The sequence below is a fragment of the Xenopus laevis genome, chromosome 9_10S (assembly GCF_017654675.1).
Source record: "Xenopus laevis strain J_2021 chromosome 9_10S, Xenopus_laevis_v10.1, whole genome shotgun sequence".
Taxonomy (NCBI): Eukaryota; Metazoa; Chordata; class Amphibia; order Anura; family Pipidae; genus Xenopus; species Xenopus laevis.
In genome coordinates this window covers 17,873,234-17,899,437 of record NC_054388.1, presented here as the reverse complement: position 1 = coordinate 17,899,437, position 26,204 = coordinate 17,873,234, and the positions used below count along the sequence as shown (strand labels likewise).

The 26,204-nt window shown below is 40.2% G+C and overlaps 2 protein-coding genes across 2 annotated transcripts in view; one reads left to right on the top strand and one right to left on the bottom strand.

The window, feature by feature from the left end:
- tubg1.S (tubulin gamma 1 S homeolog) overlaps nucleotides 1-8,600 on the bottom strand; it is a 28,643-nt gene extending 20,043 nt beyond the window's left edge. The window contains 4 exon segments of the mRNA NM_001095207.1: nucleotides 2,357-2,425; nucleotides 2,677-2,844; nucleotides 5,840-5,952; nucleotides 8,448-8,600. Of these exon segments, the coding sequence (NP_001088676.1) occupies nucleotides 2,357-2,425; nucleotides 2,677-2,844; nucleotides 5,840-5,952; nucleotides 8,448-8,496 (399 nt within the window). The 5' untranslated portion in view covers nucleotides 8,497-8,600.
- A 208-nt stretch (nucleotides 8,601-8,808) lies between these two features.
- LOC108702682 (reticulophagy regulator 3) lies at nucleotides 8,809-23,605 on the top strand. The gene is made up of 9 exons (XM_018238292.2): nucleotides 8,809-9,221; nucleotides 11,645-11,751; nucleotides 15,138-15,168; nucleotides 17,256-17,382; nucleotides 17,984-18,068; nucleotides 18,778-18,915; nucleotides 19,409-19,479; nucleotides 20,238-20,370; nucleotides 22,009-23,605. The coding sequence occupies exons 1-9, from the start codon at nucleotides 8,986-8,988 to the stop codon at nucleotides 22,440-22,442; spliced, it is 1,362 nt and encodes a 453-aa protein (XP_018093781.1). The 5' UTR covers nucleotides 8,809-8,985; the 3' UTR covers nucleotides 22,443-23,605.
- Nucleotides 23,606-26,204: the final 2,599 nt, after the last annotated feature.

Genomic DNA, 26,204 nt, shown 5'->3' with positions numbered 1-26,204 from the left:
ATCGAGCCAATCCAGGGTTTTTTAAGGGCAAGCACCTTACTACCTATCAAATGGGTCTCCTGTAGCATAATTATCTGCGGTTTAACAGTTTTTATAAAGTCAAATACTAGTCTCCTCTTAATAGCATTCCCAAGGCCCCTCACATTCCAGGAGAGCACTTTAACCGTAGCCATGACTAGTCAGAACGATAGTGCGGCTGCTGGAAGCTATTATTACTCTTAGTCGTAGACACATAGCATGTAGGTACATAAGAGACACTGCAGTAAAAACAAACACTAAACATTTATCCCTTCCATCCCACCCCACCCACTCCATTAAACAATCAACCTTGAGTGGGTTTACTCCCTTATCTGTAACCATTACTTATAACTCGGGGGTTAGTGTCTTTCAAAGTCTGACGTGCAAGCCTAGGCGGTCTTGGACCGCGAGCTTCCGCTCTGAGGGCTAAGGCAGCAGTAGTAGATACACACTAGTATGGCATAAGCAATAGTCACAACCGGGTCATACTTGCCAATCTCACAGTATGAAGAAAACAAAGTCGCCATCCCGTCCGTGCTGGGAATGAAACTGTAGGGGTGCAACAATGGTTCGGCATTGACATGAGGTGTTAGCCCCTCGGAGTGGAGTGAAGGCCGTCTATTTGGCAACATTATCTCCGTTCAGGTGATCTGCGAGGTCTCCTTTCAAGCCAGGAGATTATGTCCTCTGGGGACGTAAAAAAGTGTGCTTTCCCGTCGTCGGTGACTCTCAGGCGGGCTGGGTACATCATGGCATACGGAAGATTCCGTTGTCGTAGTTGTTGCTTGGCCTCCGTAAATCTCGCCCTCAGTTTACGCACTTCGGTTGAAAAATCTGGGTAGACAGATATCCTCTAGTTTTCAAATCTGATGTCACCCATTTTCCGCGCTTCAGCAAGGGCCGCATCCCTATCCTTGTAATTAAGGAGACGGGCAATCAGGGGCCTTGGTGGTGCCCCAGGTGGAGGGGGTTTGCCAGGAATCCTGTGTGCCCTTTCCACAGTAAATGCAGGAGAGAACGCTGGTTTGGCAAAAGTAGTCATCAGCCATTGCTCCACAAAGTGTTCTGTGGCAGTACCCTCAGCTCTCTCTGGGATGCCAAGTATACGAATATTATTGCGACGTAGGCGGTTTTCCATATCATCCGCTTTGGCTTCCAGGGCCTGTATCTGCCTTTCAGCAGAGCCCAAGCGGCCTGGCAAAGGATTGACAGTGTCCTCCAGCTCACCTATTCTGCGCTCTGCCTCTCCAGTTCTCTCCCTTAGCTTGTGAACATCCTGCTTAAGGATTGCAAAGTCCGTCTTGAGCTCATCAATTCTGTGAATGAGAGCTGCGTGGTTGGAGGTAATGGCGTTGAGCACCTCTGATAAGGTAGGTTCAGGAGGTGAGGCCTGTTGCGGCGGGTCCAGTAGCGTGGCTGGGGTCCCGTGGCCATTCATGTGAGCTGGGGAGATAGTGGGCGCAGGTGACCCCCCCTAGGTGAGCGTTGGGGTAGTGGGGACCTGGCATATTGCTCTAGCTTGCGGGCTGCCGAATCCCCGACACTCGCGGGTGACGCCATGTCAGTGCGCACTTTACTTGCCTCAGCGCCATCTTGGGACATCGCGGCCTGATTTTTCTTTGCTTTCTTTGTGGCGGTTCTGGTCCGGCCCATCCGGCCCAGCAGAGACAGCAGTGGAGTGCGACTGCTACCCGGTTTCAGTAAAGGGTCCTGAGTCTCAGTGTGGCAGGATACTCGCAGTTTTATGGCCCTCAGATGTGGAGCTCAGCTCGTGTGCGACCTACTCAGTCTCCATCCAGACCACGCCCCCTAGCTACAAAGGTTTGTAATTAAAAGTGTAAGTTGCCAACTACCCCTCATGCATAAATGTCACTTTAAAAATGGCTTAACAAGATCCAGGATGGGGAGCTGCACTGGACAATGTTAAAGGACTAGGCCATTACTGTTATAGGGCTGCTGAACTTTTGGGTTGATATCGTTTTGTATTTCTAGTCTTTAGATCTCTTTTAAAGTGTCAGTGATGCTGCACATGCTGAAAAGAAAAGAAAATGGGGAGCTACTGTTCACATCTTTAGAGGCATTGATCTTTACTGCTTACGGGCTATAGTGTCCCTGGGCTAGTAAGAACATAAGGTTTAACATTTGTAGTCAAATTTGTTGAGCTTTAATTTTCCTTTAAAATAACAACACACATTTTGGAAACCATAAAAAATGTAATAGCACAATATATAGTGTAGATATATATATACAATAGACACCATCGAGCTATACAATAGATACCATCGAGTTTTTGTCTGAACCACCAGCTGCTACACAAAAAATATGAGTGTTTTTTTACCTCCAGACTGTCACTGCCATCAGCTTCTCGATCAATAATGTCAAAGATTTCTTCATGAATTTTTTCACCCTACAAAGTCCATGAAAACAAAGAGGTATAAACAAGTTTTGATAAAGTAAATTATCCCAGTTACCATTTGACACTTCCTTGATTTAGGGACAGAACAATGAGATTTTGGTTGTGGAAAGTGAGTAAAATTGCTTTGGGTTCAAATACTGCTTGGCCTTACAGCTTACAGCTACTATTTCAGAAGCACCACGTTGCAAGGAAAATACCATTGCTTCTAAAGCTTTCCCAAACTTCCCTACACAATTTTTTACCTGTGAGAAACCACTAGCCCAGTTGTTTCCAGCACCACCTCCATGTTCAGACAGGTAAATATTCTCAGGGTTGTAAAGGTTGGCATATGGAGAATTAAGTATAGAGTGGATGACCCTCGGTTCTAAGTCCAGAAGAACAGCTCTAGGAATGTAATGCTCATCATCAGCCTACAATACAAAATAAAATACAAGTCAAATGACCAACCAATGCTTTTGCCAGTTTTAGTTGACAGATCAGTAAAAAAAAGAAGGGAACTCTACTGCCAAAGTAGGATGGAAACATTGTCAGCACTATATAAGGGCTAATAAATTAATAAAATAAACATGATAGCTCTCCAACATTAATTTCATCTGCCAGGACCAAATTGATCATAAAATTGTTTGTTTCAGTATTTAAAACAGTCTAGTTTACTTTTTTTCCAGTAGTTCCTGTAAATTATGAAAACCACCCATTTGGGTTCATGAGGATGGCAGAACAGAGCAAACAGGAGACTTTGCACTGGAAAGAGTCTTTTGGGATGTTGCAAAACTACAATTTCCAGTTTTCCAACACAGATCTTTGATAGGGACACTGCACTCCGTGTATGTTCCAAATATGTGTGACTGTAACACACAATAATCTTTTATTCATAGTTGTTAGGAGAATTGTCTGTCTCTAAACCAATTTGCATCAGCTGCCAGAGGCAAACTCTAGCTATCACAGGAACCTTCTTGTGTATCGACAATGGCATAATTAGTCCGACATCCAGCAGCAATTTTCCTGCCCAAATCTAAACCACTGCAGAGTATAGTACATTGCTAAAAAGTGCAATGAAGCTTGGTTTGTTGAGCCTTATATAACTGCTCTTGTTAACTTTTAAAGGACAAGAAGCACCTGGGAGGTGTCAATATGTTAAGCACCCCTAAAGACTTCACTTGTTAATTTTTGTCCCCAAGGCTGGTTCTCCTATTAGGAAAAAAAACTCAGCCTCCCTGAGAAAATTGCTGCTCCATCATCAAGTTTCGTACCTACCATAAGTGACACTAAGGCAGTCTTGGGTGCAGATTTTTTAACTTAGTTTAGATTTGTGGTAATTGTAAGAAAACACACAAGAGATTTATATCACACTCATGTTTTAGATATTTTAAGACTTAACTTCACAGACAATGCATCAGTTAGGTCTACAACTTGACAAAAATAAATGGTGATATGGCTGTTTTTTTCCCCTTCATGATTGTGCATTTTCCCCCAAAAGCATAGGGGAAAAAAACATAATTGAATTTATTGGGTCAGGTCTCTCATCTATGTCCTGCACTCTCAGCCGTACCCCCTTTTACCTCCTCCCCATTATCTGCTCTCAGGTACTGATCTTAGGGACCATAATGTTGTCCACAGGGACTTTTTGCTTACAAAAACATGGGGCCCCACATGCAAACGGTCATCTGGAAGAAGTCAATCAATACAGTTTGCCCTCTATTCCACCCATTCAGTCTGATCAAGCATATACAGGAATTTTACGGGGTGTGACTAAATGCAACATAACATTTACCTAGGTGACGTCAAAGCTGCTGAGCTTCAACTTGACATCTGTTTACCCGAAAATCACATGCCACCATCCAACAAAACAGATTGGTCATTCTTTAGTATTGTAATACAAATGATAGTTAGTATCACAATAAGGTGAAAGGTTAGGAGGGAGGAGCTCAGGAACCATGGAGCACCGGAGATACCGGTCCTTTTGGTACGTATGATACTGCCTACCATTTGTATTACTTTATTTATTCCAGGTCTAGGACAGTGTTCACACATGTATCAGAAGGCCTACATATACATATACATATATATATTTGTTATAACTGATTGCTGTCATTCCCAAGTATTGGAGAACTACTCCTCAAGGCATTGTGGGAAATTACAAAACATACTCCTAGGGGTTTTCAAAGGTGCTGCCATCTTCAGTCTGCAATCTATTTACTTCAAAATGACATAACTTCCATCTGACCAGTCATATTGCACCATTCCATCGTACTGGTAAAACTACACAGCAGCGCACTGTTGCAAAGGAAAAATCATATATGTATGTAAGGCTGACAACTTTTGTTAAATGAAAATGTGGGCATGGGGCAGGTGAAGTTAGGGGTGCGTTGCATGATGTAAGGCGGAGGAAAATTATGTTTATGGGTGGTGGCTACACCAGGGGGCAGGGCTATGAAGCAGCAGTTGGTTGACCACCTTTTCATTAAAGACTGAACAGGTGGCAAGCCTATATGTAGGTTTTTGTTCTAAAGGAGGTTGGTTGTGCAGTCTAGAAGCCTGCAAATGTGTCTGTTTAACAAGCCAATTGTGTGTAAAGACCCAACTACTTATCTGACCTGTGGCATTGGTTCCGTACACTGCTGAACTTCTCAACAGCATAAATGTTTTGAAAGAAAGAGTGCTTTTTTAAGAAATACAAAACTCTTTCTATTTTAAAGAGAACATCAAGGGGAAGATTGATCAAGGGTCGAATAGTAAATTTGAATTTTCAAGTTTCAAAATTCACGCATTCGAATTTTAATCCCCCATTACGAATGTAAGATTTATCACACCTGGACCATGGAAACAGTACTAATTCAAATATTCGCCACCTAAAACCTGCTAAATTCAAGAACAAGTCAATGGCAGAGGTCCATTGAGCCATTTGGAGATGTTAATAGCCTTCCTGACATTCAAGGTTTTTTTTTGTTTTTTTCAGGAAAAACCTGATTTGTATGAATCGAATATGATTAGAGTTTTTGGGTCGGAGCCATTCAATCGAATTTTGAACAGTCAAATTTTTTGTTAAGTAACCAGTAAAATTGTCAGTATATTTGAATTAAAAACAATTCACATGAATTTGAAATTTAAACTTTGATAAATGGGCCTCCAAATGTCAGCGGACATTAAATAATTGGAATAAAAACAGAGGACCAGTCACAGTGTAATCACTGTATTCTACTAAATAAATGTTAACTTTAAGGTGAACATGCCTTTATGAGAAGGAACAACCCGGCACATGCCTGGTTCTCCCTTTGCTGTTATAGAATCTTCTCTTTTGGGAACACTTCCACTTGTTTGCTTCCACCCACCAGAGCATTAGTGGAAAAAGGTCATTGTTGTTTGATGATCAGGCCTGGCATGCAGTCAGTATTTCAGAATACTCACCTGATAAAAAAAGACATCTTTTCTGTCGGTACCTTCAGTTGCGAACTCTTCCACAATACCTTCTGGACTGATGCCATGTTCTGCACATAGCTGCTTCCAGAACTCAAAACCAACTGAAAGAAAAAAAATTTGTCAAGAACCTAAAATATGAAAATTGGTAATTAGACGACAATAAGGCTATGAACATTTTATAAAAAAAAAATGGTAGCATTACTTTAACCTGCTTGTTTACATCATCTCTTTATATAAATGTCTTATGAATGACACATACTGAATGGATCATATTGGTCTGAATAGCTATGTGTGATCTTCAAAATGCATAAACAGGTGTGGATCAGTTATCCAGAAACCCATTATCCAGAAAGCTCCCAATTAGCAAAGGGCGTCTCCCACAGACTCCATTTTATTTATATATTTTATTCAAATAATCTTAAAAATGATTTCCTTTGTCTCGGTAAGAATAAAACAGTACCTTGTACCCGATCCAAACTAAAATATAATAGTTTAATAATGGATGATTTTCTAGTAGATTTAAAGGGGTGGTTCACCTTTTAATTAACTTTTTGTATGTTATAGAATAGCTAATTCTAAGCAACTTTTCATTAGGTCTTCATAGTTTTTGAATTATTTGCCTTCTTCTTCTTCTGACTCTTTCCAGCTTTCAAACAGGGATCATTGACCCCATCTAAAAACAAATGCTCTGCAAAGCTACAAATGTATTGCTACTTTTTATTACTCACCTTTCTATTGAGAGCATCTCCTATTCATATGCTGTCTCCTAATCAAATCATTGCATGGTTGCTAGGGTAAGTTGTACCCTAGCAACCAGATGGCTGAATTGCCAAATTGGAGAGCTGCCGAATAAAAAGCAAAAACCAATTGCAAATTGTCTCAGACTATCACTTTCTACATCATACTAACAGTTAATTTAAAGGGTTGGTTCACCTTCAAATTAACTTTTAGTATGGTGTAGAGAGTGATGTTCTGAGACAATTTGCAATTGGTTTTCATTTTTTATTATCTGTGGTTTTTGAGTTATTTAGCTTTTTATTAAGCAGCTCTTCAATTTAAATCTTTAGCAATGTGGTTACTAGGGTCCAAATTACCTTAGCAACCGTGCACTGATTTGAATAAGAGACTGGAATATGAATAGGAGAAGCCTGAATAGAAGGATCAGTAATAAAAAGTAACAATAACAATATATTTGTAGCCTTACAGAGAATTTGTTTTTTAGAAGGAGTCAGCGACGCCAATTTGAAAGCTGCAAAGAGTCAATAGACAAAGGCAAATAACTACAAAAAAATAAATAATAAAAACCAATTGAAAAGTTTCTTAGAATTAGCTGTTGTATAACATAATAAAAGTTACCTTAAAGGCGAATCACCCCTTTAAAAGGTGATTGTTTAAGATTGTTATTGTTACGTCTATGGCCACCTTAAAGGTATGAAGATCCATATTACGGAACTACCGTTATCTGTAAAACCCCAGACTCAGAGCATTCTGGATAATAGGTCCCATACCCGTATGATGTAGAGAGAGATTTTCCAAGACAAACTGCAACTGGGTATCATTTTTTTATCTTTGGTTTTTGAGTTATTTAGCTTTTTATTGAGCAGCTCTGCAGTTTGCAATTTCAGCAATCTGGTTGCTAGGGTCCAAATTCCCCTAGCATTCCACATACATTGGTTTGAATAAGAGACTGGAATATGAATATGAGAGGGCCTGAATAGAACGATAATAAAAAGGGCTTTTCCACAGGGCCGTTTTTGGCGTTTAGGAGTAGACACAGTCAATTATTTTTAGGGATGCACCGAATCCACTATTTTGGATTCGGCCGAACCGATGCATCCTCCTCGAAAGATTCGGCCGAATACCGAACCGAATCCTAATTAGGAGTGGGAAGGGGAAACATTTTTTTACATCCTTGTTTTATGACAAAAAGTCATGCGATTTCCCTTCCCGCATTTGCAAATTAGGATTCGGATTCAGATCGGCTGGGCAGAAGGATTCTGCCAAATCCAAATCCTGCTGAAAAAGGCCGAATCCCTAATTATTTTGAGGGGGCTGAACTCACACAGAGAAGCATGTAAGCACCAAACGCAGGTTGGGACACAGCATGTTGCATATCACCTGCGTTCAGCGCATACATGTGTCCGTGTGAGTACAGCCCTTAAAAATAATTGACTGCGTCTACGTATGCCTGCGCTGCCCTGCGGCTGAACGGAAGAAAGCTCAGCGCAGGGGAGCGCAAACAAAAAGAGCCCTAACAATACAGTTGGAGCCTTAAAAAGCAGTTGTTTTTAGATGGGGTCGGTGACCCCCATTTGAAAGCTGGAAAGAGAGATGCAAAGCCTCTGACATATGGCCGCACGTAAATGACGCACAGCCTCTGACAGACATAACACCACATGTTTATTAAAGGATATTATCGATTTTAAACAACATATAAAATCCTCTCTAAAAACACAGCCAGCTTAGTAAACCCGCTTCCTATGCCCATACATGCCCAGAGATGTATGAATATGTCAGAAAAAAGGAAACAAAAGGCAAGCAAAGGCAAAAAAATAAAATGTATAGCAAAATATAAAGATAAATTTAATATACGAACTCTGGTTCCCGCACTGGCCAAGTTGCAGGGTGATGATCTCCCGTGGCATGATGCAGCCTGTGAGGAACAGAACTTCCCGCCTCACCTCCCGCGCTGACAGTACACAACGGCGCAGAAGCAATTAGGTGCAGCGAGCAGCCATGTCTGAGGCGGAGACAGAGGATAAAAAGTCTGCTGACGTCACCTAGTCGTTGCTAGCAATTGCAGGGTGGGCGGGGTCTTTGCGGTTTGTGTCTGGCGGGTGATTGGACCAGAACGAGTGACGTAATGGCACAGAACATAAACAACAAAAAGCTCAGAGAAAGGCGGATATGCTAAATGACAGGCATTGCGCAGGCGCAGTTGGCGGCGAATTGAGCACAGCCAGTGGCAAGCTTTAATAAGTACTTGGCATTTGGCCGTGGTCTGCCCCTGTCCTCGGCGCGGCGTTGGGCGCTAGGTGGCACCTGGTTCCCCTCATCCAACTCTTTTATTTTATTCGGCAGCAACTGGTTGATGTCAATGGCTGCATCTTGGTGAGAGCCCGGGAAGGCAGAAGATGGCGCAAAGAGAGGGGGAGGAGGAGCAGGGAGCCTCTGGGCTGAGGAGAAGGAGAAGCGGCGCACCGTCTGTAGAGGCCCGAGAAAGAGACGAGCAGGTCCGACACGTGCGGGAGATATTACAGCAGAGCCTGAGCAGCTACGAGCCGGTGCTTAGTTACGTACAGGCCGTACTCGTGTGGGAGAAACCCCGGCACAGTGCGCTGCTCCACTTGGGCCTCAATGCAGCTTTCTGGTGAGATGTTGTCCGTGAATAATAAAGCGTCTGTATCAAGAACACTGGGGCATTTATAAAAACACAGCAGGGGCTGATCAGACGTTATCACGTGACAATAAAGTGTTCAATAGATCCACCATAACTAGTATCTGTTTGTAGCCGGTTGGTCATTCTCTAAACCTACAGTGTATGGGGAACCCACCGCTTGTTCAGCCCACGAGCAACCGATTGTTCCTTCACTTGTCATTCGACCATTGCTTGCTGGGACTCCTGGGAGTTGTAGTTTCAGGGGTCATGGTAGCCCCCCCCCCTTTGTCTGACCTTGACAGTTAATGTGTAATGATTATTTCCCCTGTACCATATTTTACTTGTTACAAGGGATACTACTGTCCATGTGGCAGTGATACAGATCTGTGTATATACTGTCTCTATATTTTACAAAACCACCACTTCCGATGATGGAACTTTCGGTTTGCAGCAACAGCACTTCCTGTTGAAAGAACTAAACCCTAAAATGGATGTTTTCAGCTTGTCAATAGCAGCAATGATCCAGGACTTCAAACTTGTCACAGGGGGTCACCATCTTGGAAAGTGTCTGTGACACTCGCATGCTCAGTGGGCTCTGAGCAGCTGTTGAGAAGCTAAGCTTAGGGCTCGTCACTAATTATCCAGCAGAAAATGAGGTTGGTCTGTAATATAAGCTGATGCTACAGGGCTGATTATTAAATTCTAATGTTAGTCCCACTGGTGTCTGTGCTGCCATGTAGTAATTCTCTGTATTAATTACTAATCAGCCGTATATTGTGACATTTATATTCTAAGTGTACTGTATATTGTGAGTGGGTCTCTAATCTCAGTAAGTGACAGCAGCACAGAGCATGTGCAGTGAATCAGCATAAAAGAAGATGGGGAGCTACTGGGGCATCTTTGGAGACACAGATCTTTAATGCTAAAGGGCTGTGGTTGCCTTGGGCTGGTATAAAAGGCCAAAACTTAATTTACAACATTTCTAGCTACTTCTTTAGTTAAGCTTTAGTTCTCCATTAATGGTGGTAGGCGAGTTGCGGATCAGGTTGCAGACAAGGAAGTTGCGAGCCGGGTTTGAGTAGTGGATTGTGGTCCAGGTTTGGGTAGCGGATTGCTGGTCAAGTAGCGGATTTTGGTCCGGGTCTCAAAATTGGTTCAGAGCAGGACTCTACTGTGCAGTGCAACTGTTGTGAGCGGAATGTGTATAAAATATACTTGATTAAAAGCAGTAAAGTTAGATGTTTCCACAGTGAAAACATGTCTGATATTATGAAAATGTGAACCCCTCATTCCCAGTGAGACAATTGCTACATGGATTGTTCAACTTTTAGTATGACGTAGAGAATGATATTCTGAGACCATTTGCAGTTGGTTTTCATTTTTTATTATTTGTGTTTTTTTTAGTTATTTAGCTTTTTATTGAGCAGCGCTCCAGTTTGCAAGTTCAGCAACTGGGTTGCTAGGGTCAAAATTACCCTAGCAACCATGCATTGATTTGAATCAGAGACTGGAATATGACTAGGAGAGGCCTGAATAGAAGGGTGAGTAATTACAAAGTAACAATATATTTGTAGCCTTAGAGCATTTGTTTTAATGTGGGGTCAGTAACCCCCCATTTGTAATCTGGAAATTATTAAAAACAAATGAAGGCCAATTGAAAAGTGCCTAGAATTAGCCATTCTATAACATATTGAAGGTTAATTTAAAGGTGAACCACCCTTCAATAAAAAGGAAAAAATGTAACTTCATAGTGGGGATGAAGTAGCCGTTGAAGAGCAGACCCTGCAGGAGATGACGTTTTTTGTAGAAGTAGAGAAGGGAGAAGACTTGCAAAGCGGATGTGATCTTAGGAAAAGGGTTAATTTACATAAAGATTAATTGACCTTGTATTTCAAAGAATTAAGGTGCCAGTGTGAAAAAGAGCTGACACAGAGAATGGGTGATATTTAGGGAACAATTTATATTATGTGAGGGAGTCGGTGAGAAAAGAGCTAATGCTGTAATGTAAAAGGGAAGGTGACAATACATGAAGACCTAATGATTTCATTTACAGAACTGAAGTTAATTAGGGGTAGAAGCGCACTGATTCAAATTATTTTTGCATTCCCTTTTTTTTCTTCTTGTTTTTCTGACCTCTGTCCCTTTGCTTATCTGAGCACTTCCGAGTGTAGGTCATCCTGAGCAAAGAGGGGGCGTTTTGCTACTGCTGTTCCCTTCCACTAGCTAACCGTTCCCAGAAATGGTAAAACACAGTTATTTAACAAGGTGCCTAAAAGAATCCATACTAATATGGCAATGACAAGAATTAAAACAAATGTATATGAGTGTTTTTGTGTGCATTTAGTTACTGCCTAGATGACTGCAGTAGTAAAAAGTGTAATATGTGCTTATTAAAATATTATATTTATTTGCAGGTTTTTTGCCCTGACTTCACTCAGAATCATATTTTTGGTTGCATTTGGGCTAATGATAATCATTTGTGCAGATCAGTGGAAGAACAAATTATGGCCTGAACTGGGAGGTAAGGAGGATTTAAAATATGATCACTTCATGTGTGTTTGTCCATTTACATTCATTTATGTAGTTAATGTAATGCTGGTTTTACTAACAGGGTCAGGGCTCTGATGTTTTCAGTATGATCATGTATCTGCTCAGAATTATCGGGAATGAATATGCAACACTTCCTTCCTATCTGAGCACTGACACCATCTTTACTTGCTAGGGCAAAACTGAAAACAATAGTACTAACTGCAGTTTTCCAAGAGAGCTTATCAGCTCACAGAAAAGTCATCCCTGGACCACAAAGGCTAGGATAGGGACAGTTCCCATGTATTCTAATCATACCGATAAAGCTTTGTGTTGATGCTGTTTAGCTGCTTTCTTTCTTAAGCTTTTAGCATCATGATATATTTTATCAGAAGTATCTGTTGTGAACTTGAAACTACTTTCCTATCAGAGCACACACACCTACTTTATTTGCCTGGACAAAATTGAAAGACATATGATTCTGCCTAGTCACAGTTAACTTAAAGGGGACATTTCATATAACCTTCATATACAGATATATATCCACCCTCTCTCCACCCGACAGAATTTTAATAACTCAATAATTGAATGAATTGCTGTCTTTCACTGCATTTTTATTTCACGCATGTGCACTTTATAAGGAGTATAATGATTGACAGGTGTATGTTAACCTATTTAAGTATGTACACACGTCACGTCCACTTAACTCTGAGGACGTTTCTGGTTATAGGGACACGAAACGCGTTAGTTTTTGCACACCCACTACAGAATTTACCACTAAGTATGCCACAATAAAGCCGCCTTGATATTATTACTGTTGCCTCCCGGTGATATGTTGGCCAGCCCTGATAGCAGGTAAAGTATTGCTCCTCCCTCCACCTGAGCCCGACTTCTGGGTTCCTTTTATAGAGCCGCCCGCTGATGACATCACAAAAGGGGGGGATTGAGCAGACGCGTCTATAAAAGTCGGAAGCCGGCATTGTAAGTTTGTGGGAGGGGGGAGCAGGCAGAAGAGCTCAACCCCGACCCCCCCCCCCGTGACCCGGAAAGGGAGGTGCAAGGTCAGCCCGATCCTGCCCAACACATCGGGGTAAAACCCGCAGGTATCGGGCGGCCCGCACATCACTAGTTCCCAGCCTGCACATAACTGTCTTATGCTGCTGTCTGATCATTCAATTATAACAATATTCCTTAAATGTTCAACATAAAGATGTGAAAGTAAATGCAAACTGTAATAGTAATGTAATAGTAATATTTTTCTTTTATTTAACAGCATGCTTTGTGTTCCACAGCAAATAGGCATCAGTCACAAATGTACATGCACAACTGGACATTATCTATAGCCATAATACATTGTTATACACTGTGCAACTCTGCCTCTATTACATTATTAAAGGTATACAAACCGTGTACATTCGTATTTACTGATATGATATTCCAGAACAGCAGCTGTAGGTTTGTTTTCCTGCAAATTGATATATGACCAGGTGCAGGGAGTTCCAAGGGAATAAATGCAACTGTTCTGGGACAATCTATGAAGAGTTGCTTGGAGTTGCAAGGTAAAAATGCAGCTGTTGTTGTGGAATAGTGTATGATCAGGCACAGGGAGTTGCAACGGAATACATGCAGCTGTTCTGGAACAATTTATGATCAGGTGCAGGGAGTTGCAAGGGAATAAATGCAGCTGATGTTCTGGAATTGTATAACATATAACAGATGTGGGGAGCTACAACTGAAAAGCCAAAATATGTTTGCTTTTTGCATACAACATAATACTGTGTAGAACATGATTGTGGAATTTACACTAACTCCTGATACAGATTGCCCCCAGAAAAGAATAAAATACTTTTATTAGCAGATTGTTTTATATATACAGCAGTTTGCTTTTTTTTCTCTATCATAGCAGGGCAAGGGAGAGGAACAGACAGTGAAGGGAGGGGGGAGGAGGATGGACAACGAACAGGGCAGACAGGGTTTAAAGGAACAGGGCAGAGAGGGTTTAAAGGAACAGGGCAGAGAGGGGGGTTAAAGGAACAGGGCAGAGAGGGAGAGAAATGAATAGTGCAAGGAGGGGAGGGGGAAAGCGAACAGGACAGAGATGGACAGACAGGAGCAGTTCAGGGAAGGGAAAACAAACAGTAAGGGAGATCTGATGTCTGCAGAGAAGGACTGAGTGTGACATCACAAACACGCCCACTCCTCCCAAATAAAACTATTTATTTTATTTTACATTATTTTACATGGTTTGATGCATTGTAAAAATGTATGCTATAGTCCCCTTTAAAGGGATTCTGTCATGATTTTTATGGTATAGTTTGTATACGGTAGTTTTAATTTCTAAATTACACTAACACTGCAAAAAATGTAGTTCCTGATCCAGCAAGTGTACTTTTTTTTTTTTTTTAAGTTGTAATATTGTTATGTAGGCAGCCATCTTAGATAATTTTTCCTGGGCATGTGCTTTCAGAAAGAGCCAGTACTGGATGAAACTGCTTTCTGGCAGGCTGTTATTTCTCCTACTCAATGTAACTGAATGTGTTACAGTGGGAACTGGATTTTAGTATTGAGTGCTGTTCTTATATCTACAAGGGAGCCGTTATCTTGTGTTAAAGAGCAGCTATCTGGTTACCTTCCCATTGTTCTGTTGTTAGGCTGGAAACCCATTATCCAGAAAGCTCCGATTTATGGAATGGCAGTCTCCGATAGACTCCATTATAATGAAATAATCCAAATTTTTAGAAATTATTTCCTTTTTGACTGTAATAATAAAACCGTACATTGTATTTGATCAAAACTATTATATAATTAATCCTTATTGGAAGCGAAACCAGCCCTCTGGGTTTATGTATTGTTTACATGATTTTCTAGTACATTTAAGGTATGGAAAGATTAATTATCTTGGAAAACCCCAGGTCCCAAGCATTCTGGATAACAGGTCCCATACCTGTATAAGATAATGTTGCCTATGTTTGTGTGTTAATGTATGCCTCTGTGCATATTAAAATATACAAAATGCAAATTTTCAATCCTATTTTCAGAATTTGTATTGACTTTGAGAATTTTATTACACTCCCCCAAACTGTTTTAAAACATACAATCCACAAATAAACCTTCAAATAATCACTAAATAGGGTGCAAGGAGCAATTGATTGCATTAATAATGTGATTTCTCATTGCCTGTCCAGGTACAGCACTTTCATTCAGTAGAAGTCAAGAGAACCTTATTGAGGCACAAGTCGGTACACAGAGCTTGTTTGAAACCCATGGAATCAAATAGTCAGTGTGATATTGGCCTTATTGGATGATGTATTTCTGCAGTAGTCTGCTATATTATTTACATTGCTTATTCACTGTCTTCCATTTCTGTTTGTGCCTTTTCAGCTGCAAGAACCAATGAACTGGATAATGACAGGTGAGATAGTAATACCATACTGCCTTATTGCTCTGTTGGCCAGGCTAGTGTTCTTAAAACTACAAGAACCTTACCTACCTTAGTTGCCAGCTAGTGAGAGTTTCAGTCCAGTGCCATTTCTTCACTAGCCAATTCTTCTGGGGCCTGACAGGTTTAATGTCAGACAGGCAAAACATGCTATTTATGTATGTCTCTATTTTCTTTATCTGTTTTATACAGAAAAAAAGCTATATATAATATGCCCCTATTATAAACGGGAATACTTGCACTGCGGATCAAATAAAAGCACGATTGTAGCTGTGCACTCAGAAGTGCTGCTAGAAGTTCTGGAGTACAATATATACCCTTGGTGATTTGAAGAGACCTTTGCAAGGAAACAGGAAATCAGTTTAGATAAATACATTGAGAAGGCATGATTTTTGGCAAAGGGTAGAAATGTGTTCTTTTAATTATTTATCCTGAAATAAAACCTAATGAATATGGCCAAAAAGGTGATATAATTAGATACGGAACCCAGTCCAGAGGTTCAGCAGCCCTATAGCAATAAAGATTAAAGCAGGGGTGTCCAACATGCGGCCCACGATGCATATGAATGCGGCCCAGCTTGAACTTCCGCCAATCCAGGAAACATCATGTTGCAATGTCACACACAGAGAGCATATGTACACGGTCACTAATTGTGTGCATGTGTGGTTTCAATTTTACATGGGGTGTGCGGTGTGTGGCTTCGTAGAGCAGGAAAAGCAGTTACCAAGTCTGAATGAGAAAATCTCAGACTTGTTGAGGTTGCATATAAGCCAATGGGAGAAGTCTCAATGATTTTTTGATGTGCTCTGGGATTCGTGCAATACCCCAACGTTTTTGGAGTTTTCGGGCAAAATGTGGAGTTTTCGGATGAAAAATCCGAAAAAATCGTGAAAATCGGATGAAAAATCCGGACAAAACGTGAAAAATTTCAGGAAAATATAATAAAAAGTGCAAAAAACCTGAGCAAATTTGATTGAAGTTTGTTGTAGAAAATATTGAGATAAATTCGGCTTTTATAAATAACCCCCGAAGAGTAAAATTAGAAGCAAATTATCTGATGAGCACCTTGAGAATTCACTAAGAATTGCAACTACTTGTTACGATACCCTCTTTTCTTTTACTTTTACAATAAAATACATCAAAAGCTAGCATTAGTGTTTGTGTGTATTTCGAGTGTGGCCCCAGAAAGTTTTTCTTCCAATGTGGCCCAGGGAAGCCAAAAGGTTGGACACCCCTGGATTAAAGCCTTCAGATTTTTCCATTTTTGATATGGTCAGGCTGCCTTTTGTCTGCCAGTGGTACTGCACATGGCCAGTTGATCTGGGCTGTTTTTAACTTCGTTTCTGATAAAAATTTGACAATTTCAGACAACCACTGAGGTCACATTTTACAATGTAGTTGATTCTACAGGACTTGATATTAATTAGGATGCAGAGTTCTTCAGAAGTATATTTCTATACTGTCATGTGAATCCGCCTTGTACTATGAATTGTATAATGTGTATATATGGTACATTGTGTATAGCAGTGGTGTCATGTTTGGACACCACTCAAAAAAAAAAAAAAAAAAAAAAAAAAAAAAAAAAATTGTGACTGCACCCCATCAAATCACCGTGACCTGCAATTTCAACACACGCAAACCTGCTGGGTCACTATCAAGGGCCATGTCCCTTCTACTCACCCCTGGGCAAAACTTTAACCGGATCTGGGACTTGCGTAAACCAGAAATGACGTCACTCTGGAGGTGGATCAAACAGGTCAGAGGGAAAACTGTACTTCTAAAGTGAGGGCAATAGGAGCTTCTAATCAGCCCTGGTACCCAGGCAGGAGACCTACGGACCTCCCGCATGTTAACATGCAGGGATTCCACAGATACCAGTTCCAATGGAAGAATTTACCTCAGGGTCTGGTCCTCTGAATCCGTGGAGCATAAGCCCCTAAACTTGTGTAGGACATGTGGGCCTTGGGTATGTACAGAACCTGAAAATGCAAGATCTAGCATGTCTAGACTATTTGTATGATAAAAGATTTGTTTTTATGATGCATTTTTGTTTTTTGTAGTTGGGGCTTTGTGCATCCAAGGCTGCTAAGTGTTCCAGAGCTATGCTATCATGCAGCTGATACATGGGTCAGTGTGAACAACTTTTTGAGGAACCTTCTGCTCTTTAAAACTGAAAACCCAGGCAAGGTACAGTAATTCAAATTTTCCATACTATTCCAAACTACTCAAACAGTTCTACATGGTCTTATGGTTTCTTGAATCCAAAAGAATTTGTTTTGTCGGCTTTAAACTTAACCAAACATAGAGAAATCTATTAGTTTGGCCGGGCTGCCCATCAAGAGGATTCATTCCCAATATTGCCACTGAGTTGGTTGTCAGATGTCAGGGGAAGCAATTCAAGCATAGGATACTCCATAGATAAGATAAGTTCTGAAGAATCTAATTGCATACTACACAGTTTAGTTATTATATGCTGTGTATCCTGTGCCTTTTCTCCCTTTTCATCTTTGAATGGCTGCCCCCATGGCTACACAGTAGCTTGTTTTATTAACTATAGTAATGTTTCTGAAGCAAACACGCTGGTACCAGTGCAGGGCAACAATACATTATATTTTTCTTTTACTTTAAAACACTCATTTTTTGGTGTTACTGTTCCTTTGAAGGGACATAAACAAGGTGGAACAACCAAGAATAGGTTTGGACCAAAACATATTTGACTGAATGCCTTTGTTGCATGTATTTGTTGGTGGATGTAAACATATTGCATGTTTTCTCTTCCCGTATACAGTTCTGCCTTTTGGTCTGCAGTTTCCTGACTTTCCTAGCTGTTCTTGGTGGATACATTCCTGGTGTTGTTCTGTCATATTTGCTTTGTAAGTTGAACATCTTGACATTATGCACATTTGTACCAAAAAAACACATTTAGAGAAAGACTTGGTAAATAAGGAGTTTATCCTAACATAATTCTAATAAGTCTTTTTAATTTATGCATTAAAAAGAGCTAATATTTAATTTTTCCTTCTGCTCTTTCTTCTACTTCTGGTCTGGACCTAGAGTTCACTCTAGAGGTGGAATGTTGAGTAGGATAATACAGGTATGGGACCTTTTATCCAGACTGCTCGAGACCTGGAGCTTTCCAGATAATGTATCTTTCCATAATTTGGATCTTCAGACCGTGTCTAATATAAAATCATGTAAACATTAAATAAAGCTAATAGACTGGTTTTGCTTCCAATAAGGATTCATTATATATTAGTTGGATTGTGTACAATGTCCTGTCTTATTATTACAAAGAAAAAGGAAATCATTTTTAAAAATTTGGATAAAATGGAGTCTATGGGAGACAGCCTTTCTGAAACTCTTTGCTTTCTGGATAACGGGTTTCTGGATAACGGATCCTATACCTAATAGATTTCACATCTATTTACATTATCTGACAAGTGATATCCTTTTCTCTGTTTTACAAACCTAAGGCATGAAATATTAGATAGGTTTGGCCTAAGAACCACAGAAACAATGTTTCCTGCAACTTATTATATTGTTTTTTGTAATTTTCTTCTTTTTTTTTTTGCAAACCCACAGTACTTTTTGTTCTGCTTTGGCCTCTTGCCATGTATCACCAGCTAGGGCGGCGTATATATCAGAAGCTGGAACCAGCCCTGCAGAGGTTGGACTTCAGTGTGCGTGGTTATATGATGTCCAAGTATAAGGAAAGGCAAAGTAAGTGGCTACGATAAAAACCCTAGTGTGAAGCAGGCTTGTTTATTTAATTTTGCCAATTAACATAAGTCCAGTTGACTGCGGGTATTTTGAAGGAACAGTTCAGTATAAAAATAAAACAGGGTAAATAGATGTATATTGCCCCTTTAGTGTGGTGTTTCATTGTAAATGGCAAAATCTCACCGACTCAGTTGATGGCAGATTACTACAGAAGTGCAGCCTCATTAAATCAAACAGATAAATCATTGTTGAGGCTTGAAAACGCCACATGTACTAGAGACTGCAGTCTGCATACATGGTTATATGAATGTCACTGCACAATGCTGCCTTTTAATCAAGGAGGTGACGTACCCATTAGTGTGTGCCAGTGAATGAATGAGCTTACTTTATATAGTTTTGGATATCTTTATATTTTGCATTCTACATTAATATCTCTTGCACCAATTTTATACTCCTTTTATTAATGGGGAAAAAATGCTCTCTGTATTTCCAGATCACAATCGTTCCCTTCCTCCAACTGATGGCAGTGATAGTGAAGAAGAACTTGCTGCATTTTGCCCTTCGGTAAGTAGGCAATTTCCGAATACAGGAACAGGACCTGTTATCCAGATTGCTCGGGACCTGGGGTTTTCCAAATAACTGATCTTTCTGTAATTTGGATCTTCATTCCTTAACTAGAAAATATGTAAATATTAAATAAACCCAGTAGGCTGGTTTAGCTTCCAATAAGGATTAGTTTGGATCCATTGGGGTTTGGCCACATGGGCAGATTCGGGGAGATTGGTTGCCAGTCGACAAATCTCCTCCTCTTCTTCGCCGCGACCCGATCTGCCTTCCGCCAGCTAAACTGAAACTGGCACTCTGAGCGTTTCGTTTTCCTAAGTCGCTGGTTTCCGTATAACGTATACCATACCTGTACACATTCTTATGTTTGACATTATTATCCTTTTCTTAAATAGTGGGGACAGGTTAGCACAAAGTTTTTATATGTCTAGCCTTAATAACCTAACATATGTTGGTATCGCCTTCTATAATCATATGTGATTCCAAAGCTTAGAGGCAACATTGCCTGACTCACGTCCAACCCCACTCTCCTGACCATGCGTTTGTTACTATACCCAAAGCGACTTTTAGGATTACTCAAAATGCACAAAAAATGTAGTACCTTGGGAGAAAATACATCTCTATATAAGAGAAACAACCTGATGTGGGGATAACCATTAGTAAATATGGTCCTTCTTTTCCTAAACCCTTAAGAGAGATTTTTTTAAGTGTATATTTATTAGTGTTTTCCCATTACATTTTTTTGTATTGATTTGCAGCTTGATGATTCAGCAGTAGCTAAAGAACTGACCATTTCCGACTCTGAGCATTCAGATGCAGAAGTTTCCTTCACTGAAAATGGAACATTTAACTTATCAAGGGGCCAGACACCTCTTACAGAAGGTTCTGAAGGTAAAACAACAAGCATGAAGACTAATAATGTAGACATGCAAGCAGGACTTGCAAAATAGCAGAACCTTAACATTTGGATGCAAAATACTTAGGCTTAAACTACAAATATGCTGCCTAGAAACAAATAATGCAGGTAAGGCTTACAGAGGCTCATTGAAGCAGATTGTGGTCACTTTCTGTATTCTGTAACAACGGTGGTCAAGATTGGTTCAGGAACCCATAACAACCAAGACATTGTTGGTTTTATAATTTTTATTCAACTAATAAATAGATCACTACACATATTTACGCATAGCTTTAAAGGGGTGGTTCACCTTTAAAGTAACGTGTATTATGTTACAAAACGACCAATTCTATGCAACTTTTCAATTGGGTTTCATTATTTATTTTTTATAGTTATTTGTCTTTTTCTTCTGATTCTTTGCAGCTTTCTAATGGGTGTTGGTGTCCCCTTCTAAAAAAAAACAAATGCTCTGTTAAGGCTACAACCGTATTGTTATTGTTACTTTTCATTACTGATCCTTCTATTCAGACTCTCTTTTATTCATATTCCAGTCTCTTATTCAAATAAATGCATGTTGCTAGGGTTATTTGAGCCCTAGTTACCAGATTGCTTAAAATGCAATTGAAGAGCTGCTGAATAAAAAGCTAAATAACTCTCAAACCTTCAAATTAAAACAAATTGTAAATTATCTCGGTATATTATTCTCTACAATCTACATCATACTAAAAGTTATCTCAAAGGTGAACAACCCCTTTAAAGGAACAGTTCAGTGTAAACCGAAAAACTGGATATTATATAGTGAATAAAGTACCCCTTCTTGTAAAATATACGGATATTATAAGTTACCGAGGAGTTTCATGACCATATAAAAACACGAGGCCGAAGGCCGAGTGTTTTTAAGCAGGTCATGGGACTCCGAGGTAACTTCTAATATCCTCATATTTTGCAACTTATAATACACAAATTTCAGTGAGTCATGTGACTGAAATGACATCAGAACTCACCGTTTATAACTGATGACATCAGAACTCACCGTTTATAAGGATATAATTTACAAGATATTCATGGCTTTTGTGTATTATATAGTAAATAAATTACCCCCTCTTGTAAAATATACGGATATTATAAGTTACCGAGGAGTTTCATGACCATATAAAAACACGAGGCCGAAGGCCGAGTGTTTTTAAGCAGGTCATGGGACTCAGAGGTAACTTCTAATATCCTTATATTTTGCAACTTATAATACACAAATTTCAGTGAGTCATGTGACAGAAATGACATCAGAACTCACCATTTATAACTGATGACCTCAGAACTCCCCGTCTATAAGGATATAATTTACAAAATATTCATGGCTTTTGTGTATTATATTGTGTATTCTAAACAATTCCTTTAAGAGGTAACTTCTAATATCCTCATATTTTGCAACTTATAATACACAAATTTCAGTGAGTCATGTGACAGAAATGACATCAGAACTCACCATTTATAACTGATGACCTCAGAACTCCCCGTCTATAAGGATATAATTTACAAGATATTCATGGCTTTTGTGTATTATATTGTGTATTCTAAACAATTCCTTTAAACTGTGCTGTTTACTAAAGTGAAATTTAATATTTAATCTTTTCCAGATTTGGACCGCCACAGTGATCCAGAAGAGTCATTTGCTCGCGATCTCCCTGACTTTCCATCGATAAACCCAGACGCAACTGGAATAGAAGATGATGATGAAACTAGCATTGGTTTACCAAGCACAGCTCTTCACCCACACCTCTCCTCTCGCCAACTGTATGATGAGCAAGAGTCGCTGGATGCAGAGCTGTCATTGGGTGGCTTCCCCAGCACACAGAACATAACCGAAAACATTGCTGGCTTTGTAACCAGGGGCATGATACAGCTGGCACTGGCAGGGGCTAGCCAGCAAACCCACAATCCAAGAGCCAAACAGTATCAGAGAAACTCCAGTTCTGAGCTGGATACTGATGCAGAAGCCGATGACTTTGAATTACTTGACCAGTCTGAGTTGAGCCAGATGGACCCATCAAGTTCACAAGCACATCAGTAACACAAACCGTTATGATGGAATATGGACTGGAAGTTCTTCCTAACCAAACAGAAATCAGCTTTTTATTATTAATATTGGTGGTTTTGGAGGTTTAGGTTTTTTGCCCTTCAGAAATCATATTTATGCCTCCACATTGGGCCCTGGCATGTGGATTTCATTTCCAATTGCAGACTGATCTACCGTCTGCTGTTTTATCACTGTGAAGTCAGTACCATTCGTGAATCTAGAATAAATAAATACACACTGTTTTAGGGAGCTAGCACATGGGCAGATTCGAGGAGATTTAGTCGTCTGGCGACTAATCGCCTCTTCTGGGCGACAATTTCCCCGAACTGCCTTCCGCCTGCTATAATGAGAAAACGCCAGCGCCAATGCACTTGCTGCGCTTCAATTCCTAAAGGCACCCGAAGTTGCCTCACGAGGAAACTTCGGGCGACTTTGGAAATCGAATCGGTGCGAGTGCGTTGGTGTTTTCTCACTATAGCAGGGGGAAGGCAGTTCGGGGAGATTGTCGCCCCGCAGAAGAGGCGATTAGTCTCCAGGCGACTAAAACTCCCCGAATCTGCCCGTACATTAAGTAGATGCGTAATTATTCTTTGGATTCATAAACAGTGTTTTTTTTTTTTTTTTATTGTATTAATTGTGTTTGGTATTCAGCTGCTTTTACAGACAAAATGTTCAGTGTTTGTTATCCTATTGGTATAATGGAGAGGAATGGGATATCTGGTTCCTATGGATTTACTTTAGCACTTAAAAAAACCAGCAATATGAACAAATGAGCTTTATTCACTTAAATCCACATGCCATTTGCTTCTATTCTGGAAACATTTTCTTTGAAGCGATGTATTAATTTTCTGTTGGCTAAACAAAGTCTTTACATGGTCTTGTATATTGAAAGGGGTGTATTTTCTACCAGTATATTTCAGCCAGAGGAAAACTCCCCCCCCCCCCCCGCAGCCTTTTTTTATGCACTTAAATAGGAAACAACTGACTGCACTTAGGTTAGTTAGTTAGGTCTTTGAGTAAAAACGCTAGTACTGGTGCTGTCATGCATTTACATTTAACTGAAAACATGAAATCCGTTTCTCAAAAGAGCAAACAGATTTTTTAATTTTGAAATCTGACATGGGGCTAAACATATTGTCCTTTCCCATCTGCCCCCAGTCATGTGACTTGTGCTCTGATAAATATCAGTCACTTTCTACTGCTGTACTGCAAGTTGGAGTGATAACACCCCCCAGCAGCCTAACAAAAAAACAATGGGAAGGTAACCAGATAGCAGCTCCCTAACACAAGATAACAGCTGCCTGGTAGATCTAAGAACAGCACTCAATAGTAAAATCCAGGTCCCACTGCGACATATTCAGTTACATTGAGTAGGAGAAACAACAGCCTACCAGAAAGCAGTTCCATAGTGCAGCACTTTCTCTTTCTGAAAGCACATGACCAGGCAAAATGACCTGAGATGGCTGCCTACACATTCAATATTACTAGTGATAGGCGAATTTGTCCCGTTTCGATTCGCCATGAAACAGGCAAAAAAAATTCGAACCGCAAAATTGAGACCGCCAACAACTTTGATGCCAGTGGCATTGGACGTCCGTTGAAATCAATGGACGTCTGTTAATCGCCGCCGCCGTCATAATTAGCACCGGCATCGGAACCGTCGCCGATGTCCATTTTTTCAGACGACTGCGACAATTCGCTGCAAATTTGCAAATTTATTAGCCAGCGGCGAAACACGCAAATTTGCTGCAAATTCGCGCCTGCTGAACAAATTCACCCATCACTAAATATTACAACTAAAAAAGAAACACGTGCTGGTTCTGGAATGAAATTTTCTATTGTATAGTGAATTATTTGCAGTGTAAACAGTCCCTTTAAAGTAGCGATGTACCCTATCCACTATTTTGGTTTTGGCCAAACCCCCGAATCCTTCTCGAAAGATTTGGGCGAATAACAAACCTGAATCCTAATTTGCATATGCAAATTAGAGGTGGGAAGGGGAAAACGTTTTTTACTTCCTTATTTTGTGACAAAAAGTCACACGATTTAATTCCCTGCCCCTAATTTGCATATGCAAATTAGGATTCCTTTTGGCCGCGCAGAAGGATTCACAATCCTGCTGAAAAAGGTTGAATCCTTAAAGGGCAATTACACACATAATCTATTGTTGTTCAGTGTGTTCCATTGCCCGAAGCTTTTGGTATTATACACTGGTAATTGTTTGAGTATAGAAAACTGCAATTACTGTTTTGGTTGTTTTGGGCCCTTCTCTACTGGCTGAAATACTCAAGTGCGGATAGGCAGAAAATGTCCATCAGACTGTAGGAGTGATCTTCTTCTGAAGGTCTTACCCATAGACGCAAAGATCAGATCGTACGAATCGAGGATTCATACGATTTTTGGACCGTGTGTGGAGAGTCCCAACATTTTTTGTCCGGCGGAGATCGGTCGTTTGGTCGATCGGACGGTTAGAAAATTTCTGTCGGCTGCGGGTAATATCTCTGCGTGTATTGCCAATCGTACGATTTTCAGAGGGAGACTGTCAATAGCTTTGATCGGACATAACTTTTGTACGATTGCTGTCGGGGGGAGAACATCAGCTGATCTGTTCTTTTGTACTTTATTTGATCGGAATGGTTCGTGGCAGGTCTGGAGATGGGGAAGTCCGATCAAACGATGATTTGTACGATCGGATCTTTGCGTCTATGGCCAGCTTTAGTCTGGGTTCCTTATGATTGGATTAGCCCAATAAAGCGCGTCCACTTTTGTTTTTATTCTACGTTCCAACAAACAAAATTAACGTAAACCTCATACTTTCTAGAAAACCCACATTCTAAAAAGTACGCTTTGCATGAGCCTTCTGTTTAAATACATTTGTGACATTTCAATTTCCAGATGTTTTTGTTTTTTTGCACACTTAAAGCTCTAGTGTATGTCTCCGAATGTCCCAGCCTATATCTGGCATTTTAACATTACATTTCCATGGAACTAGATGGACTGAAATGTTGATCTTCCAAATGGATTCAAAAATCTAGCTTCTAGAAGGTGTAATAGTGTTGTGCACACTGTGGCTTTAGATTTGTTTTGGTAATAAGGCTTTGTTTTAGGTCTTTGTGAAACCTTTCTTAATGGAGGTTGGGTCTGGCTCTGCCAGTCTCTCAAGCACTTTTAATTCTGAATATACTTTGATTATCGTTTCTTTTTTTGTGACTTGTGTTTTTTTCTGTGTGTGTGACGTTTTCTCAAAATATCACAATCGATAGAATTAGATATTGATTTTATGTAAAAGTGAAGCAAGCATTACACCAAATACACACCATGGGGCAAATTCCCTAACCGGTGAAAATTCACCAGCGACGACTTTAAAGCCATTGCACATCTGACAGGCATAAATTCGCCAGGACAACGCTAATTTACTAAAATGCGAAGTTGCGTCCAGGGAGCCGAACACTGGTGAATTTTCGCTAGCATTACTTCAGCAATCAAAGCGAAGATGCGCTAGCGTTGCCTAATTTGCATACGGTGGGAAATTATAAAGTTACATGGACGTATATGTTGCAGCAAATACATTACTTTACAGAAGTCCAGGGAACCTTCATAAAGAAAATAGAGTTGTTATAATTAGGGATGCACCGAATCCAGGATCCTTCTGCCCGGCCGAACCAAATCCTAATTTGCATATGCAAATTAGGGTTCGTATTCGGCTGAATCTTTCACAAAGGATTCAGGGGTTCGGCCGAATCTAAAATAATGGAT

Bases quoted from the DNA above. Each gene is read 5' to 3' on its own strand.
- LOC108702682 (XM_018238292.2), top strand. From the start codon at position 8,986: ATGGCGCAAAGAGAGGGGGAGGAGGAGCAGGGAGCCTCTGGGCTGAGG. The intron at 9,222-11,644 runs GTGAGATGTTGT...ATTTATTTGCAG, and splicing joins GGCCTCAATGCAGCTTTCTG to GTTTTTTGCCCTGACTTCAC. The intron at 11,752-15,137 runs GTAAGGAGGATT...GTGCCTTTTCAG, and splicing joins ATTATGGCCTGAACTGGGAG to CTGCAAGAACCAATGAACTG.